This window comes from Pteronotus mesoamericanus, unplaced genomic scaffold (assembly GCF_021234165.1).
Source record: "Pteronotus mesoamericanus isolate MK-2021 breed Mesoamerican mustached bat unplaced genomic scaffold, CSHL_Meso_final contig_538, whole genome shotgun sequence".
Lineage (NCBI taxonomy): Eukaryota > Metazoa > Chordata > Mammalia > Chiroptera > Mormoopidae > Pteronotus > Pteronotus mesoamericanus.
The window spans coordinates 171,065-190,972 of record NW_026555197.1 but is presented as its reverse complement, the minus strand read 5'-3'; the positions used below and the strand labels follow the sequence as shown (position 1 = coordinate 190,972).

At 51.0% G+C, this 19,908-nt stretch overlaps 1 protein-coding gene across 1 annotated transcript in view; it reads right to left on the bottom strand.

The window, feature by feature from the left end:
* GRIK5 (glutamate ionotropic receptor kainate type subunit 5) overlaps positions 1 to 19,908 on the bottom strand; it is a 51,656-nt gene that overhangs the window by 21,155 nt on the left and 10,593 nt on the right. The window contains exons 7-12 of the mRNA XM_054579510.1: positions 19,654 to 19,707; positions 19,395 to 19,556; positions 17,789 to 17,941; positions 17,299 to 17,403; positions 17,074 to 17,181; positions 9,004 to 9,207 (exon numbers count right to left, since the gene is read on the bottom strand). Coding sequence (XP_054435485.1) covers positions 9,004 to 9,207; positions 17,074 to 17,181; positions 17,299 to 17,403; positions 17,789 to 17,941; positions 19,395 to 19,556; positions 19,654 to 19,707 — 786 coding nt within the window. The remainder of the gene's footprint in view (positions 1 to 9,003; positions 9,208 to 17,073; positions 17,182 to 17,298; positions 17,404 to 17,788; positions 17,942 to 19,394; positions 19,557 to 19,653; positions 19,708 to 19,908) is intronic.

The window sequence follows — 19,908 nt, the reverse complement described above, 5'->3', positions numbered from 1 at the left end:
GAGTTTACGGTCCTCAGTTACAGCAGCCTGAACTGACTAATATACCTGCCATCCCACCCCACCTCCCCATGTTGCAGCCATTGCCCTTTCCACCTGTCCATTCATTCATTGACCTGCTTGACAAATATTTGTGGAACACCCACCAGGGGCCACGCACAGTTCTAGCTTTGGGAATACAGCAGTGAATATAAACGCATAATGTCAAGCAGCGACAGGCACTCTGAAGAGAAATGAAGCCAGGCGGCATGATCCAGACTGCCACCCACTCCCATGGAAGGGAGGCCGCGGTGGAGATGGGACGTACAGGAGAGGGGCACGGGAAGACCTGGGCAGAAAGTTCCAGGTTGCAGGGCAGCGGGTGCAGTCCCTGGGGTGGGAGGCAGCTTGCAGTGTCCTGGGTGGCTGGGGCAGAATGGGAGGCATGAAAAATGCAGCAGAGTGGGATCAGAGGCAGGCAGGGTCTTGCAGGCCATGGCGAGGGGACTGGGTCCTACTCCCAGGGTAACAGGATAGCCCATCTGAGAATGTGGAGGCAGAGGGGGATGTGACCTGGCCATTGTGAGAATAGACCCCAGGGAGTGAATTACGACAGCTATGAATTTTGACAGATGCTGCGGTGGGATTAAGTGGTAGCAGAGAGAGGTGGTCATATTGATGCAGATTTCATTCTGAAGCAGGGACAGACAGATTCTGAAATGCTCCAAGTTCCCTCCAGGCTCCTCTTGCCTTCAGAACCCTCTTCCCTTCCTCCTCCTCCTCCCCCTTCATCTCCCACCAGACACTCATTTCTTAGAGGAGACCTCCCTCTCAAAGGAGAGCCCAACAGAGGTTTAATCCCTAGAATGAAATCAGGAAGAATTCAAATGATGAGCAACCTATAAGAATGACAGCATTGCTGTCTATACTTGACCTCAGCTAAAAGGCTGAGAAACGATGACAGGGTGGCTGTCTAAATGCCTAAACGCCAGCCAAACCACTGTGACTGTCCCCCGGCCCAAACCCGCCCCCTCCACCAGCCCTGGGCAAGCCACGTTTCTGCTTTGCCATGGGCTCTCTTCCAGCCCCAAGAGGGGACATTAGAGGGAAGCTGAGGAGTGAGAAGAGATCTTCTCCTTCCTGTCTACTCTCAGGTCCCCAGCCTCCTTTTGGCACCCACAGCAGTGGTTCTTCCCTGGCTCAGCAGAGGAATCCAGTCCGCAGCTTTCTGACAATTGTAGGACCAGCTTCACTGAGCTCCCTCCTCTGTTTCTAGTAGTTTCTTTGTTCCTTCAGAACTAGGGACATAGCCACTGCCTGCCTTGCTTCCTCCATGACATGCAAGAGCAATGGTGAGGCCAAGTCCAGCATACCTGCCTGATTTTGTAAATAAAGTTTTATTGGAACGCAGCCATGCCCATTTGTTTACATATTGTCTATGACTGCATCCCTACAACAAAAAAGTTGCGAAGTTGTGACGATGTGGCCCAAAAGCCAAAAATATTTACTATCTGGCCCTTTACAGAAAGTTTGCTGATCTCTGCTTTGGAGTTCAACTTTATCCTCCCAGTTACTCAGTGAATGACTTTATTCCTAGTAAATAATTCTTTTCATTCAAATATCTGGTGTGGCTTGTCTCCTGACTGATGCAAAAATGACAACCCCCAGGTGGCATGAACGCTCAGGCCACATGGTCACTCATTGCCCACGGGCAGCTGTTCAATCTCTAGGAGGGTCCAGTAATGAGCAGTTTCTCAAAAAGAGAATAATTATCTGCAGAAGAGAGCATGATTTGCTCCAAAACCGAGAGGCCTTCACTGTGAGTCACCTCTGGGTGGCTGCATCCCTACCAGCTACCAGCTCTCCTCACCTCCCTGCGTCTGCTGCGTCAGCAGCCCAGGTGGCAGATCAGCTTGCCCGCGGCCAGCTCTGGGCCTCCCTCAGAATGAGAAGCCGAATGGGTTGTTTGGTAAGTGGGTTGAAGTAGCACACCTGACTTAGACCCAGGGAGAAGTTGCGGCCCAAATCCAAAAGCACACCAAATGTCGCCAGTGCCCGCCGAGCAGCACCCCCACCTTCGAGCTCTCCAGTTCAGCTTGGATGGGCCACTTCTCTGAATTCCTAAGTTTTAATCTTTCCAACTTCTCCCCTTGTCTCCTCAACCATCAGCCTTCCTACAGCTGCTACCTCCATACCCCTTTGGTTTTGTTTACTCTTCAGTCAGCTGGTTAACAACTTTCCACCTAGTAAACAATTCTTACATTGAATTCTCTCTGTGCAAGTAGCTGGTGATTTTCGTCTCCAGACTGGAGCCTGACCGATGGATATCAGCAGCGGGGTTGGTTCACTGCCACCCCCTTCCTAAGTGCTACTGCCCACCCACTGCAGTGGGCCAGCCGACACTATATGGACTGTTAAGAACACGTTCTCCGGGTCTTGTATGAAGACAGGAAGCAAGAGAGTTGAAGTTGCTCCTGCTTCTGGTGGTCCTGGGAAAATGGCACAGAGAAAAAAAGCATTTGCCAAGTCAGTAGCTCACACCAGCTGCCAAGGGCTATGTTGGCCTACTCCAGTGAAGACAATTCACTTGGGCCAACAACTGCAATTGGAGCCACCACCTGATTACATTTATAATAACCCACAGTCATTCCCCAAGACCCATCTGCCTTCTGCACAGACCAAACAGACCAATTGAATGTGGATGAGATCACTACCCCTGCTTCTTTCAAGCCATTAATGGTGGCACTAATTGCTGCAGTTCCCCCAAAGGATGGAGAATTGCTTTTGGATTACTACCCTGGGAAAGATGGGGAGTTCTAGGGGCTTCCACTTGGCTCTGGCTACTACGATGGCCCTGACTCCACCCCATGGGCTGGCCCTGCCAGCTGCCATGTGTATCTATTCCAATTATACAACCAGGACCTGGGGAAGCACGGGGTGGGTCCACGGGCCTAGAGGGCCCATTTCAAGCTGAACTTGGGCTCACACTCCATCTATCACCTGACCACATAAGCCCCGTTGTGGTCCACCAGTCAAAGCAGGAAAAATCAGAATGTTTGCCGTCTATAAAAATGACAGAGGGTTGTCTAAATATCTAAAAGCCAGTCAAAACCCTCAGTGCTGAGGAAGAGCCTGTCTAGAAACTAGTGTAGTCTTTCCAGGAAACAGTTCAATGACACGGAACCAAAGCCATGCAAAGGGTCTTCCTCTTCCACAAAGTCATTCTAGTCAGACAATTCATCAATCAGCTGCAATATAGGCAGAGCTTTTGTGCATAGAGATGCTTGTTTACAGTTGTTTACAACAGCACAAACAAAATAAATACCTGGGAACAACTAAATATAAAAAAATGCTTCGCTAATTATGGTACATCCACGCAGGGATTAATATACAGCCATTAACATCCAGTTTAGGTGAAAACAATATAATTTTTAGCCTTTCTGATTGGCAAAGACTTTTTAAAAAGATTGATAGTAGCCATTGTTGGCAAGAATGCGGGAAGTTTGACATTTTTGTGCACTTCTGGTGGAAATATAAGTTGATGGAACCTTTTTGAACAGGCATTTGGCAGTATAAACTTAAAAAAAAAAAAAAAAAACCATTCATACCCTTTGACCCAGTGCTTCCACTGCTTGGAATCCTTCCTTCAGGAACACACCTACAAATCCACAAACCCAGCTGATGGTGGCATTGTCTACGCTAGCAAAAACTGGAAACCACCCAAATATCCATCAATAGGGGATGACTTAAATGATGCACGCTCAGCCGCACAATGAAATCCATATTTCTCCACTTGAATTTCAAATAGGCATCTCAAAGGATCCATGGCCAGAGATAAAGGTATTTCCCTGACCCCACCAAACTGCTCCTCTCACACCCTCCCATGGTGGAAACCAGCCTCACCATTCACCCAGCTGCTTCAGCCAAACTCTGTAGGCGCCCTTGATTCCTCTCTTCATCCTGCACATACCCAGCCCAGAGGCACACCTGACACAGAGACCACTTAAGCACAAGCCAGCATCTTCTCTCCTCCAAACCCTCCTATGACCTTCTAAATGGACCATCCCGTTTCTACTCTTGCCCTATTACAGGTATTTCTCAAGAGAAATCATATTTATTTATTTATTTGTTTCTTTGTTTATTATCTATTTCTTTTATCCTCACTTGAGGACATTTTTTCATTGCTGTGAGAGAGAGAGAGAGAAAAAGAGAGAAACATTGATTGGTTGCCTCCTGCACATGCTGGGACCAGGGATCAAACCCTCAACCTAGGCAAGTGTCCCAACTGGGAATCAGACCTGCAACCTTTTGGTTACGGGACAATGCTCCAACCAACTGAGCCACACCAGCCAGCGTGGGAGTAATAATTATTAAATGATTTAAAAATGAAATCAAGGCTCCATATCCAAACAATGGAAGATTATTCAGCCCTGAAAAGGAATGAAGCGTTGATAGATGCTATAATGAACCTCAAATACATTATGCTGAGTGAGAAAAGCTGAACACTAAGGCCACATATTGGATGATTCTATTTATATGAAATATTATTAATAGATAAATCCATGGAGACAGAGAGCAGATTGGTGGTTGCCAGGGGCTTAATACAGGGAGAATGGGGCCTGTTTAATGGGTATGGGGTTTTCTTTTGGAGGTCATGAAAACGTTTTGGAACTAGATAGAGGTGATGGTTGAACAACACCATGCACTAAATGCCACTGAATTGTATACTTTAAGATAGTTAATTTATTATACGAATTTCACCTCAATGAAAAAAAAAAAGAAAAAACAAATTAGATAACAGCATGTTCTGTGCTTAAAACCTTCCAATGGCTTCCCAACACAATACAAATAACATCCAAACTCCTTACCCACAAGGTCCTCGTGATCAGGGCTCTGCTCTGGAACCTTGCCCTTGCCTTTACCCACTCCTCACAAAACTCAGAGGGAGGGAATATCACCCCCATTTTAGAGGGGAAATTGAGCTCAGAGAGATCCCGTGGGTTGCCAGGGATCACCGGGGAACTCGCACAGCCTGAGGCTGGCCCTGCCTGGCTTCTCAGCAGCTCACAGCTGCCATGCCGCAGGGGCTGCCCACCGCTCTGTCCAGATGGAACACTCACTGCCCCACTGCACAGTGCTCATTCTCAACTCCACAGGTCGAAGAGCTCCCTCTCCCAAGGTCTTGCCCCTCCTTGATCACAGCCCCCTGCAATGATGTATGGGGAGGGGTCAAAAGGCCTGCCCCCTTGCCAACTCCAGAGTTGCCCGCAGGACAGCTGAGGCCCAGTCATAACTGCATCGCAGCTCAATTCCTCCCACTGCCCAAGCCTGCTCCTTCACGCCCTCACAAGGCTGGTTTCCAAGGGCACCTCAACATACCTCCTACCTACCAAGCTCCATCTAGTCCACTTCCTAGGACCCCAGCCTAAGACATCTGCTCATCCCCTGAGGGCCAGGCCGGAGGGTGCAGATTTTACCCTGAAGATCCCGGAAGGCTACAACTAAAGCACTCCAGTGACAAGTCAGATTTGCATTGTGGAAGATTCCACTGGAGGACAAACCGAATAGAGAGAGATGGGAGGCCAGCAGGCCAGTGAGCAGGACGGTGAGAGGGGCTGTGGCCTGAACTCACACCACAGCGGTGATGGCAGGGAGGCCAATTCCAGCCATGGCCACCAGGTGGAATAAACGGACCATAATTCTAGACTGGCTGCTGAGCCCTGTGCCTGGCCCAGGGTGACTCAGGGGATGCCGGGGCCTCGGGCTGTCTTCCATCTGGAAGTTACTCATCAGCTCTGGGCCAGACTGTTCCAATGCCAGCCCTGGCTCTGCCTGTCACTAGAAGTGTGGCCCGGACATAGAACCTTGGTGCCTCACTTTGTCCATTAGAGAAAACTGGGCTAATACCAGGCCCTCCTCATGGGGCAGCCATGAAAAGGCAAGGAGTTAACATAGTTCAGAAAGCTCAGACGGAGGCCTGGCATGGCGTTAGTGAGCATTACCTTGCTCCCTGTGGCTTCCCAAATACCTGCTGGGTATCTGGAAAGGGCCCAGGCCTTGGGTTAGACGCACCTGGGGGCCATGTGCACGCGGGCGTGTGTGTACGCGCGTGTGTGTGTGCTGGGGGGCAAGTCCCTTCACTGCTGAGCCCCAGATCTCACATCGGTAGGAAGGAAGTGATTCTCTGGGCCATGAGGGATTGTTAGGGGAATGAAGCAGCGCTTGAAAAGTTCCTGGCATGTGGTATGAAGTCAAACGCAGCTGCTGCTGCTGTGAGGCGGGTGGGGAGCATCTGTGCAAAGCTCAGCGCACTCGGCCATCCCACGGCAGGCAGCTGAGCCTCGGCAAGGCCAAACCCCGCCTGTCCTTCGCACTGTCAGCCTGCTCCTCCTCCGGTGTTCTCTCCCTAAATGTCATCGCCATCACCCAGATGCCCGAGCCAGAAACAAGAAGAATGCCCACGTCTTCTCTCCTATGTCCCCCACCCCAGGCAGCCAGCCACCAAGCCCTGGCACGCTCCAGCCTCCCCTTGTCTGCATCTCTGCTGTCTTCTTACCTCCCTGCCAATTCTGTTTCTTCGCTCAAGCCAGCTCAGACCCTGGGGGGCATAACCATGGACCTTGTCCTGAGAGCTAAACTCTTTAACCAACTCAGTAGGAGCACGGCCAGGCCTGGCACTATACCCCCAGGGTATATACCACAGGGCCTGGTATACAGTAGACACTCAATAAATGCTACCTGGCTGGAGAATGGACAAACGCATGAATATGTATATGTGCTGGCTGTGCTAATAGAAATAACATTAACAATAATATGAACAGGGCACCTGTACACAGCACCTACTACCTGCCAGCCCCATTCTAAGGTTCTACGTGGATTAACTTGTTTCATGCTCACAATACCCCTATGTGCTGACAGCTGTCATTCCCCAATTTTACAATTGAAGAAATGACATTATAGGAAGTTTAAGTAACCTGCCCAAGGTCACAGCTAGTGTGCAGCAAAGCCAAAATTCAAAAGGGACTCAGGACAAGAATTGCAGCAACTGATCAGAAAAGCTCCCAGCCACTGCACTGTGCTCTCTCCCAGGCACCATTGCACCAGGTTTTCCCATAATCCTATGATGCAGGCTCCAGGCACAGGAGGTTAAGACTCTTGTCCAAGGTCATGTGGCTGTAAACAGGACCGTTCCACTGCTTCTTTGTTGAAACATGAAATAGCGTCTATTTTAGTGACTTCAGTTGGGGGGTCTGCTCCCCTGTACTCTACTTATTTCTGGGGACCCTGATGACTGAGCTATGGAAATGGAGGTCAGGCAGAAACTGGCCAGTTGTATGGGTGCTACATGCTAGCTCTCACACTCCTTGCCTCCTGTGTCCTCAGGTTCTGGCTTCAGGCCCTTTAAACTCACCAGCCTGCAGCCTGCAGCCTGCAGCCTGCAGAGCAGTGCCTCGGGCCTGCCTGTGGGGTGGGGCGGGAAGACCCAGCCTCCAGGACCCCAGGGACACCCCCACCTCCACCTCCACCACAGCGGCTCTGCTTTGTCCAGGGTTCTGAGGGCGCCTTCAATGGGAAAAAGAGGTTCTGCAGTCAAAGCAACTTTTGAAAATATGTCCCCTACGGGATAAATGTCCTTGTTGAGTAAGGTGGCCTTCTCAAGTCTATGCTGGTAACATTCAGGAGCTTGGATGCCGTGAATTCTGGGATGGAAGAGGCAGGAGGGTGAGACTCTCTGGTGCCCTTAGCCAAGTTCAATGTCAAGGCTGCCCTGACCATTCGTGGCCATAGGGCCTTGCCCTGCACTCCTGCCTGGGTGTGCCCTAGGCTGGGGCTTGTTTGTCTCTAGTGGCACAGTCCTGTCTCTGGGCATTTGCCCACATGGCTTCTAGTGCCTGTAATAAAAAGAGAAACTACATATGCACCCTTCCCCCTGCCCCAACAAGCAACCCTGATAGTGCCACCTACTTTCTGCAACCCTCAGTACAGACAATGTCCGGTGTCATTATCCCCACCCCAGGGCGGGGGAGTTGAGCTTCAGGGTTAGAGAAGTGATGCACTGGAACACTCCAGCCCAGGTTGGTCTGACTCCAAAATATTCTTTCTGCACACCCTCACCTATGACCTCGCCAGCCCCTGACTCTCCCTCGTCACCTTCATCCAGATCCTGCCCACTCTTGGGGCCCGCTGGCAACTTCTAGTGCGCCCCACTCTCTCTTACCCCCCGCCCCCCGACCTTTGTAAAGGCCATTTCCTTAGATCTGAAAACACCGCCTCTCTCTCATACCCCTTTCATCTTTCTGACGCCACATCCTGTGAGTATCTGCTTGGGTGTAACCTCTTCTGGGAAGCCCTCCCTGCATGCCTGGCTAGGTAAGAAGCCTGCCCTAGGACTGACGTCACAGCCCCAATGACTCTGTTTTGTGGTCATTTGCTTTTCTGCATCCTAAGGAGACACTAAATTCTTGGGGGCTGGGTCCTGGTCCCCTGTGCTCACCACTATACCCTGTGCTGCCAGCATGATGCAAAGGCAGAGTAGGTGCTCAACAAATGCTGAGGAGCAGACTCATGAAGTCAGCAGGCAACCTCGATGTCTGCAATGTGCCAGGCCCACCTGGCAGGCACTGGGCACAGTGCACAAATGAGGCCCAGGTCCCGCTCCGGGCACGAGCCTTGCCTTTCACAGGAAGCCTCTCTCGATCTCCTTGTCCTCTGCCTGCCTCCCACTCCACATCTCTTTCATTCACTCAAATCTTTGAGCACCAGCTAAGCCATGGCGGTGTAGGGAGCATTTGGCAAACATCTAGGATACAGGAGGTGACACTGCCACTCTTCCCCACATGTCCACCCCATGGTGCTCGCCAGGCACAGGTACACAGCACATCATTGGTGTGAGGAGCCTTCAGTGACTCATTCCTCTTCTGTTATGTGCCAGCCTGCTTCTGAGGCTCCCCAAGCTGCCCCCTGCTCGCTCTCCCTCAGCCCACAGGCTGTGACCCCTTCCCCAGCCCTGGCCTGGCATAGTCATACCCGGTTGATGAGCTCGCCGACCATGCCTGTCCAGGAGCCATTGGGCTCAGGTGCCCCGTACAGCCCGTCTTCCACCAGCCGCAGGCGGTAGCGGAAGCGCAGCAGCTCAGCCAGCTCCCGCAGCATGTCCACGCAGAAGCCCTCGAAGCGCTCATTTCCCGACAGGGCCTGGAAGTTGGGCCGGCGCATGACATATGGGTTTTCCTGGGGAGACAGGGAGAAGTGGGGTCAGAGTCCAGGCATGTGGGGGTTGGGTCAGGACCCTGGGGCCCGGGCCCGGCAGCTACATCCAGAATCTTCTCTGTGGGAAGCAGGCTGGAAAGCTGGGGCAAAGCACATGGACTCTACCAGCCCCTAGCAGACCACAGGGTGCTGTTTTCATCCCCACTGGCCAATCTGGCATTCGTTTGTCTCCATCTCACATGCCTACGAGGGAAGCAGGTAACCTAGGAGCAAATCAGGCTGGATGGAGCTCATGCCAGGCTGGAACACAGTCTTCGAAAGTTCTGACTACAACCCACAGTAAGAGATTCATTTTACCTTGCAACCCAAGTCACACACATACACATATATGTGCATGGACGCACACACCACAAAACTGTCCTTACGTTGATACCTATGGTGATATACCCTGATATTTTCTGTTCTGCTCCATTATTTTAATACAACCAGTAGTGGGCCACTGAACTGACTTCATGAGGCAGCAAGGGACCAAAGAGGGTCTTCCCCACCAGGATTCAGCTGCAGCCCAATGCCCGCCATGAGATGCCAGGTGGCCCATGTTGAGAGAACTCGGAAACCCAGGTGATTCTATAAAATCTCCTAATTATAAAGTTTAGCCACAGTTCAAATCCTAATACCACTTTTTTAAAATGCTGTGCAGGCTAAACTAACACCTGCCAGCTTGCAATCTCTGGCCTAGAGCTAGTTTGTTATGACGATGCTTATTCCTGAGGGATTCAAGCAAATTTTACTGACCCCTATGGTGCTGAGTAAGTGCAAAAGCTGAGAGAATACTCCAAGTGCTGGGACGACGAGGCGCGTGAGGATGCCCGTAACAGAAGGGAAACTTATCTTGCCATAGTTGTTGTCTAAATGGTTGTTTGTGCAGTGTCACTTTGGACTTAAGAATGAATGGAGTCAGGACTTAGGAAAAGTCAGGAAAGCGCTGGCAGTAGCAGCTATGACAGTGACCGGGTCCTGAGCACCTGCTGAGTGCAGCCCCTGTGCTGCGTGTGTCCTCTGCAGTCTGTCACCTTAATTCCTTGCAGTGACCTTACAAAGGAAGCGTTATTACACTCATTTTACACACAGGGAAACTGAGGGTCAAGGAGGTCAAGTGACCTGTCACCTCTTGGCTATTCAACACAGTGTCACTGAGCTCTGAGGCAGACGTGGCTGCAATATTTTGAGGCGCTTCCCATTAAGAGGCAGAGCTGATTTCCCCACCCCTTGGCTCTGAGCTGGCCTCAAGACTTGCTTTGCCCAGCAGAATGTGGTACAAGTACTACTGTGAGAATTCCAGAGCCTGGGCCTTCAGAGCAGCCTTTCGGGACCCCTATGTAAGGAAGCCAGGCCAGCCTGCTGATGGAGGAGTGAACTGAGGTGTGCTGGCCAGCAGCCAGTACCCACAGCCACGCTGGACCTCCCAGCCCAACCTGGCTGCCAAAGAACACAGCAGCCATAGCGAGACAGGCAGAGCTGCTCAGTCAACCCATAGAACTGTGAGAAATTATATTCATTATTGTTTTGAGCCTCCAGGTTTTGAGGTGGTTACACAATGACAAATACTATGAGGCCAGGTCCTATTATAAGCTCTGAATTCCAGGACCCCACAAAGACCCACCGCTGAGGGGCAATGAAATGGAGGGAAGTCGGTGCTTTCTTTCCCCACTCCCTTCTCTTTCTCTCTCTTCCTCCCCAAGCTGCCTTTTCAAATCCAAAATTGTGGAACTGGGTGTAGGAATGTGAGATACTACTAATAATAGCAGCATAAGCCAGTGTTTCTTGTGGGCTTTGCTATGTGACAGCTATTCTGCCAGCGTGGGAGGCCGGTATTATTACCTCTGCTTTAGTGATGAGGACACTGAGGGCCTGAAAAGTGAAGTGGTAAGCAGCTGAGATGGACAAGTCAGTCTGACCCCAGATCTCTGCTCTGAAGCCCCATGCAGACTGAACACAGGTGGACAGAATCTGAGAGTGACATGAGAGAAGCCAGACATAGAGATAGGGACTCAGGTTGGATATCAAAGCTAGAGAATCAAAAATGAGAATGATCTATATAAGCACCCAGCGTTAGAGCTGGAAGGCTCTAGTACAGCCCTCTTGACGTGAAAAGGAGGAAACTGGAGCTTTGGGAGGTCACGTGCCTTGCCCAAGCCCACACAGGTGAAGCAGGACAGAAGGAAGGGGGGACTGAGAAGAGCTGGGGTTCAAAACCCCGTTGCTGTGCAGTCCAAAGTCCTTGCTCCTTTCCAGGAAGCCAAGCTGATCTCCAAATTCCAGACTGAAGCACTTGGGTTGTGGATTTGGGGTCACGGCTTCAGGACTGGGGTCTGAGCTTATAGAGCCAGAAACAGGGACTGGGCCTGTGAACGGAACTCAACATCAGAAAACAATGATCTAGGGCTCAATCCAGAGCCCAAGACCATCAGAACCGAGGGTCTAATCCAAGGTTTTCAGGCTTCTTCAAAGAGAATCTTCTGAGGAAGCCTGGCAGATAGACAGTGGGCCGTTGCTAAGTCTGAGTTGAGCATTCATCCTACAAATATCTGTGCACGTGCACACCAGAAGATAGGTCCCAGAGAGTCATAGCAGCATGCCTGGAGTGGGAGCCAAGTCTGAAGCAACCTACCTTGGGACAGGTTTAAAAGATTACTGATGCCATCAAAGTACCCCAGGCAACTACCAGGATAAGTCCTCTCAGATCTATTAAGAGGAAGAAGACAAGCTACAAAATGTGTACAAGATGCTACTCTGTGTGAAGGAAAGAGTGGGGATGTGCTTGCATCTGCACAGACACTTCTGGAAGGATGTGGCTTCTGGGGGAAAAAATGGAGAACTAGAGAGAAAAAGAGACTGACTTTTTACTCCATACCCCCTCTTTGAATTCCACTTAATTTAGATTTATATTAACGTCTGTCCCTCCCCTAGTTTAAATGTGTTAATATTAAATAGTAAAATATTTGAAAATTTCAAGGTATGATATTTAAAGGCAGATGGAAATGCAAATGATCAAGAAGAACCAAAGCAATCCCAAGAAACATGAGAACAGACAGATTCACCCTACCAGATATTAACATTTAATTTAAAGCTAAGGTATGTAAAACAATGCGGTATGCAAGCAAAGAGGGACAAGTGGACAATAGGACAGAGGATCGGAAACCCACATGTAAGTGGATACTCAGTTATGACAAAGGTCAGACTGTGTGAAGAATGATGATTTTAATAAATGGTGCTGTTCAACTGAACATCCATATGGAAAAAAATATATTCTGACCCCTACCTCACATGATACATAAAAATCAATTCCAGGTGTGTTATAGATCTAAATATAAAATGAATATGTATTCATTTTAGAAAATAAAGACTGTCTTCATGACCTTGGCCTAGAGAATTATTAAATTATAAAAGAATTAACCATAAAGAAAAAAAAACAGATAAAGTGAACATCAGTAAAATTAAAAATCTTTTCTTCAAATGATTCCATTGCAGGGGAAAAAAGATACCCATGAGTGGAAAGGCAAGCCACAAGGTGAGGGAAGACTTTTGTTATACATATTTTGACAAAGGACTGTATCCAGCATATATAAATAACTCACAAATCAATAAAAAGGTCATTATGCCCCAATTTTTTAAAAAATAAAGACTTGAGCAGAGACTTCCCAAGAGAAGGATTTCCAAACAGCCAATAAACACAAAAAGGTGGTCAGCTTCCCTGCTCATTAGGGAAATGTAGGTGAAAACTGTAGTATGATTAGGTCCTGTATGTAGCCACCACTGGGAAAAATGAGGAGCAAGTGGAATTCTCATTCACACACTGCTGGTGGGAGTGAAAAATGGTACTGTCACTATGGACAACACTTTGGCAGTATCTATGAAAGGCCCTGGCCAGGTGGTTCAGTTGGTTGGAGCATCATCCTGTAACCAAAAGGTTGCACGTTTGATCCCTAGTTGGGGTGTGTACAGGAGGCAACTGATTGATGTTTCTCTCTCTCCTTTTCTCTCTCTCTCAAATCAATAAACATATCCTTGGGTGAGGATTTTTTAAAAAAACTGAAAATACCCAGCAATTTTACAGCTGAAATACACTCGACAGAAATGCTGTATGTGTTCACCAGAAGTCATGTAGTACGATGTTCATAGCAGGATTCTTCATAATAGCAAAACATGAGAAACAACTCAAAAGAGCAGCTACATTTTGTGGCTAAATAAACTTTGCTACATTCTTATAACAGAACATATAACGATGAAACTAAACTACTCGCAATATGGATGAATCTCACAAACACGTGAGCTTTTACATGAAGTTCAAAGGTGGGGAAAGCTAACCTGTGGTGCTAGAAGTTGAGAAGACAGTTACTTTGCAAGGGGCATAGGGAGGGCTCAGGTAGGAAGGCTGGTTCCACAGCTGTGTTTGGTTTTTGAAAATTCAGTGAGTACACTTGGGATTTGTGTAAGCTTCTATATGCATGTAACACTTCCATAAAAATCTCTTAAAATTAAAAATTAAAAAAAATTAAAGTAGGTTGGGTTCTAGAACATTCCTCACAAGCTGCTTGGCTGGACCCCTCTGGGAACCCAGGACCCAAATCCATATCTAGGACTTCCTGGGTGCTGTTTAAATGACCCTGATCTAGTCCAACCCCTTCACTCTGTTACGAATATTTTAACACACACCCCCCACCACCACTTTAAAGGAGGGAACTAAAGACAGAGAGGAGACCCACCCAAGTCATGTAGCACATGGACGGCAGAGCCAGGCCTAGAACACAACGCTCAGGGCTCAGAAAAAAGGCAAAAATTGAGAACAAAAGGCAAAAAAAAACTCCAAAAAAACAACAACAAAAAAAACCACACAGCAGAAATTGAGACAAATCAAGGCAGTGTACTGCAAAAGGCAAGCATGTGGGCTCTGCCACCTTCTAGCTGGGTGACTGGGGTAAGTCACTAAACCCTCATGTGAAAATCAGAGGCCACAACAAAGGTGCCCCCCTCAGGGCTACCCCGAAGACTGAGTAACATGCTGCTCAAAGATGCTGGCCACGAGGATTGCTGTTTTTATCAAGGATGCCAGATCAGGAGAGAGACAGGGAAGGGACTCCTGTACTCAGCACAATTGTGCTGGACACCACCAGGGGCACTCTCTGATCTCGTGCAATCCCCCCATGGCCCTTCAAAGTGGCATTAATAGACCCATTTTACAGATGAAAGTATGGACAACCTGAGTGGTAGGAAGCAAAGCCAGGAAGGAGTGAAGTCTGTCTGACCCCAGAGTCACCAAAGAGCAGGATGAGACTTCACAGCCTGATGAAGGGGCTCATGGGGACCAACTGAGTGCCCAGGGAATTCTCCAGGAGAAATGAGGCCTGAGGAAAGGCCCCTACAGACCCCATCTCCTTGGGCCTTCTCTTCCATCCCCACCTTCCCTGTAGGGCTTCTCTGTCTAGGGACCTGCCAGCCCCTCTCAGCTCCAGGCCTGTGAGCCCTACCCCAAGGAGTCCTCCACCCTCCACCCCATCCAGGACCTTCTGCTCCCTCCTTCAGCCCAGCCCTATCTTCACTGCTTCTCAACATCCCACATCAGATCCCCCCTGTGCCTATAGCCCACCCCAACTCAGCCCTTGCACTCCCCCACCTAGAGCACCTTCCTCTCCTGCAGCCTCCCTCATGGGCCCAGGCGTTATTCTAACATCCTGACCTGGCCCTGCCCAGTCCCCCTCAATACCTCCAAGTACAGGGTAAGCATAACTGAGTCCCTCAGACACATTCCCCCACCTCTGTCACAGCACTCAGCACCCCTCTGTGCTTGCTAGGTACGAGGCGGCACCAGTCTAAGCCCTGGGGACAGGGCAGGGCACAAGGCAAGTCCTGACTGTATCTTGCCCCAGGGACCCACCTTGACTCGAGTCTGAATCCCCAAGTGTCTGACACAGGCTCTGTCTGGAAACACAAGTTAGAAAATGTTGGGGAATCAACAGGCACATCCAGCTGGGCCCACTGAACCCGCTGCCTCCACGTCCAATCTGACAAGCGCTCCCTTAGGCCCCTGCTCCTGTGGTTCCTGCTGCCCAGGACACCTGCCCCTGCCTTCTCTGTGCACTCAACTCCTGCACAGCTTCTAAAGCCCGGTCTAATGTCACCTCCTCTGTGCAGCGTTCCTCAGGCCTTCTAAGGCCAAGTCATCCCTCCTTTCTGTGTGGGAATGACTGTGTCCATGCCTGTCACCTCCATCAAACTGGGATCTCCATCCTATGTGTGACTCATTCCTGTACCTCCAGAACTTGCCCAAAGCCTGGCCCACAATAGCTTCAGAAAATATTTGTGGAATGAATGAACGAATCCATCAGGAGAAGAATGAACATCAGGGAAAGAACAACGTTTGCTCATGGGCCTTGGGGAGGAGAGATAAGTGTGAGAAGAAATTCAAAGTCGCTAGGATCATGGCTCTGCTCCCTGACATCCCCTCCCTTACCTCTGCCCTGGCTCCCTACCAAGAGCCCTGCCTTTTCACACCTCAGGAAGGCCCTGGGACTGACAATACCGCCCCCCCACCCCCACAACAGAGGCCCGGCTTCTGCCAGCCAGCCCAACCTGGCCCTCAGGGCCCCTCAGTGAGGCTGTTAGGAAGTGTCTGGTTTCCTGTCTGCAGGCCATCTGTCCCTCCCCAGCGGGCTCACTGGCCCTTCTCCAGAGGGACTTGAAGTCTACTTTTAGCAGGAGTTCCCAAGGGATTGAGGGAATGTCCCTGAGACAGGCTGCTTTAGGGGGTCTCTGACATCCTGCAGAACCTGTGGTAACCCTTTCAACCTCTGCATCCACAGCATTAGCCAGCCCAGCTCACAGAGGTACTGAGGGGCCCCCATAGACAATGGCTGCCAGCGGGCTAGGGACTTGGCTGCCACAGAGGGCATGGCTGCCTGCCATGCCCAGCCTCTAGGCCCAGCTGCTCTGGACAGCCTCCTGCTCACCAGGTCCTGTACATCACCCCTCCCTGACCTCCTGGAGGCCACTGTGCCTGGCAAGTGGCAGCAGGGCACAAGGGGGACGGCAGGGCCTCGAAGACCAACACTCAGCTCCAGCAGAGAGACTTGCTGTGTGACCTGTTTCCATACCTCCAAAAGGGGGAAAATAAGACAGACCTCCTAGGGTAGCTGAGAGGTTCACAAAGCGACGCCTGGAAAGGGCCCAGCACAGTGCCTGTGCAGAACAGTGCTCAATAAATACTCGCTGACCACAAAGATCTGACTGTGGTCTGGTAAGACTCAGGAGCAACACCCAGAGCTGCATGACAACGAGGGAATGAGAGGCCTGGAGGTTCAGAGCACAGGCTGTGGGGCCTCAGAGGCTTGGCTTCTCTCCTGACTACACCACTGACTTGCTGTGTGACCCTGGGCTGGTCGCTTCACCTCTCTGAACCTCAGTTTCCACATCAACTTATTAAATAAGTTGACATGTGTCAACACACTTGGTTGGCAAGTGTGACTAAACGACCACTCTAGTGATGGTGATTTACAGGGCCTTCCATGGGCCAGACACGTGAAGGCACCCTGCCTGTGCAGCCTCATGGGATGCTCACAGTGCTGCCCCACAGGCCAGGCATTCCCAGCTCCGCTGTGCAAAGTGGGCGGGCAGAGCCAGGCCGGACCGGCTCTGATGGCAGAGTCTGTGCCTCCCCTGCTCCAGCACGGATTAGGATGGAAGTGCCTTGGTCCCAGTCAGGGGTTACTGAGTATATGAGTCATGCCCTCGGAGGTCTGTGCGCACCCACCCCCCTGCTGACTAGGACCGAGCTGGGCACTGCTCAGGAAAGGCCTCTTCGCCTACTGCCTCTCCACAAGGGCCACTCACCAAAATGGTTGTGACCACCAGCGTCTTGTTGGCCAGTGTCTGCGACAGGTTGATGTCCAGGGTGGTGGCGTTCATGGCCAGGGTCCGGTTAGAGTACCACACCCCGATCTGGGGAGGAGAGGGATGTGGTACTCTGACCAGTGGGGTCCCACCCCGCCCTCCCCCCCTTCCACCTCCATCCATCCCCACCAGTCAGGGCTCTGGCAAAACCCTGGGCCTGCTCACCTCACGGTGGCCCTGCCGGGACTTCTCTAGGATGCGTAGGGTGTAGTTGGTCCTCTGCCCTTTGCTGTTGAATTCAACCCGCCCGGTCAGCCCATCATACTCTACCTAGCAGGGTGGGAGGCGGCCAGAGGGAGGGGTGGCAAGGGCCCAGAGAGATGAGCAGGGGAGGCCCAGAGGGGAAGAGACAGAGGTAGAGGGGACAAGAGAGAGGGAGAAGGACCAGGAAGGACCACAGTTAAACAAGCAAGACAACAGACCAGCAAATGAGGGGCGATGGAACAAAGACATGGGGAAACAGCAGCACAGGTGGGAAGGGGAAAGCCAGGAGAGACAGGACAGAGGGAAGAGCAAGGAAGAGGCCCAGAAAAAGCAAGAGGCGGTGGATAGGGTCAGAAGTGGGGGGAGAGGGCAGAGGGGCCACAGGGTGGACACAGTGAGTCTCCCACCTGAGGCAGGCTGATCGCCCTTAGCACCCCCACTCCCGGCTCACCATGCGCAGGTAGTTCATGAGGCTGGTCCCGTGGGGCCAAATGTTGGCTGATGTACAGGCTAGTGGCTTCACACCGATCTCCTGGCTGCGGTTTAGCTCCCGGACGGCACTCACCACCACGTGCACAGCGTCAAACATCAGGGCAGCTGACAGCTGGGTCAGAGGAAGAGGTGGGGTGGGACAGGGAAGAGGCAGCTTAGCCAGGGGAGCCCTGAAGTCCCATGGTGCTACCCCTGCCCTGGACAACTCCTCGTTCTCAGGGAATGTGAAACCATGCAGGTCAGGACCAAGGACAAGTCTGTGGCATCTTTCTCAGGGAATGGGCATGACAGGGAAAGGTGTGCATGCTGCCCAGGCCTCTGTGGGAGCATCTCTTCCTGAATGCGTGTGGCCTTGTGTCCCTGGGGGAGGGCACGTCTGAGAGGGTTTGCCTGGATGGCCAGCTGTGTCACCCCCCATGGGGATGTTCGTAGGCCTGAGGGTGTGCCTGGGAACCTGTGTGTCTGTGTGGCTGGGGCAGGCAGTAGACAATGGTCACAGCTCCTCTCTGAGTGTCTAGAGGCATTTGTGTGGGTGGGGCTGGGCAAACACACCTGTTCGTCTATACACAGGGTAGGGTATGACATCTAGGAAGCGGGAGAGCATAATGGTTGTGAGCCCGGGCCTGGGAGTCAGGCAGATCTGAGCTAGAGGCCCAGCTCTACTATTCCCTTTGGTGGGCCAAGTCTCCACCCCTCTCTGAACCTCGGTTTCCTCCCCTGTAAAGTGGGGATAATTGTCATCTCTGCCTCTGAGTATGCAGATGGGGATCAAGGAAGGTAACACATGTAAAGAACTCAAAACAGGGCCTGGCACAGTTACAAGCCAACCACTGAGCTGTGACTGACAGCATCAGGCATCTGTTTGTATGTGTGTGTGAGTGTGCCTTAGCTGGGTCGATGTGCAGGTATGAATCTTTGTGCCGTGCAGGTAGGTACAGGGGTGTGTGTGAAGGCGCCTCAGTCTGTGTACACATGCCATGTCCTTGCGCGTGCACAGTGACTGCATGGCTCAGTGTCCATGTGAGTTTCTGTGCACATAGGAATGTTTCAGTATTTTGGTGTATGACTAGATATCTGTGAACAAACACATGAATGTACATCTTTTGTGTTTGCATTTATTCAGCATGTATTATTGGATGCCTACTCTGAGCCAGGCTGTTTTAGGTGCTGGGGATACAATGGTGAACAGACAGAAACCCCTGCCCTTGTGAACTTTCAGTCTCTATGTCTGTATCTATATCTAAGCGAAATATAGAGCAAGCCACATGGTGATTAGATAAGCAAAGATAGGTGCTATGGAGGAAAATACAGCAGAGAAAGGGACTTTATAGTGGGGACTTTCCAATATTTTAAATAGGGGGACCAAGGAAAGTCTTAAACTTGAAGGGACATTTGAGTAACAATGTGGTGATGAGGAAGCAAGTCACTAGTTCTCTGGGGAAGTCCACGCAAAGCAGTGACTGGGAGCACCAGAGGGTCTGAGCACGAACTGGCAGAGATCTGAAGGGGCCCCGGAGCGCCTGTGTGCAGAGTGCCTGCGTGTGGGGGCAAGGGCGCACGCTCACCGCAGGGCCTGGGTAGGTGCTGGCTTCACAGTTCTCCCTCCAGGACATGTTGAGGCTGCGCACGAACTCGGGGTAGAAGGGGTGCGAGGTGTTGAACATGGAGAAGCCCAGGATATTGGAGGAGTCCTCCACAATCCCGTCCAGGTGCAGGATGGGGAAGTCCTGGGCCAGGGAAGAGGGGTGAGGCCTGAGGCTGGGCCCCACTGGTGCAAACATTATGGAGGGAATGGGGGCCAGAGGGGTTGCTGGGGGTACGCACCATGGTGGTGAGGATATACTTGTAAAACGCAGACGTCATTCCCAGCTCTGAGGCCTGGAGAACATGGGCAGGAAAAGAGGCGACCAGACAGACAGAGGAAGAGATGGGGAGAAATCGGGAGAGGAAGAGATATTTAGAGACAAGCCTGGTGAGAAGGCATCCCATGGGAAATACAGTAAGAAACCCAGAGACAGAGAACGACAAGGTGAAGATACATGTGGTCAGAAGGAGACCTTGATCCCTCATGTCCAACCG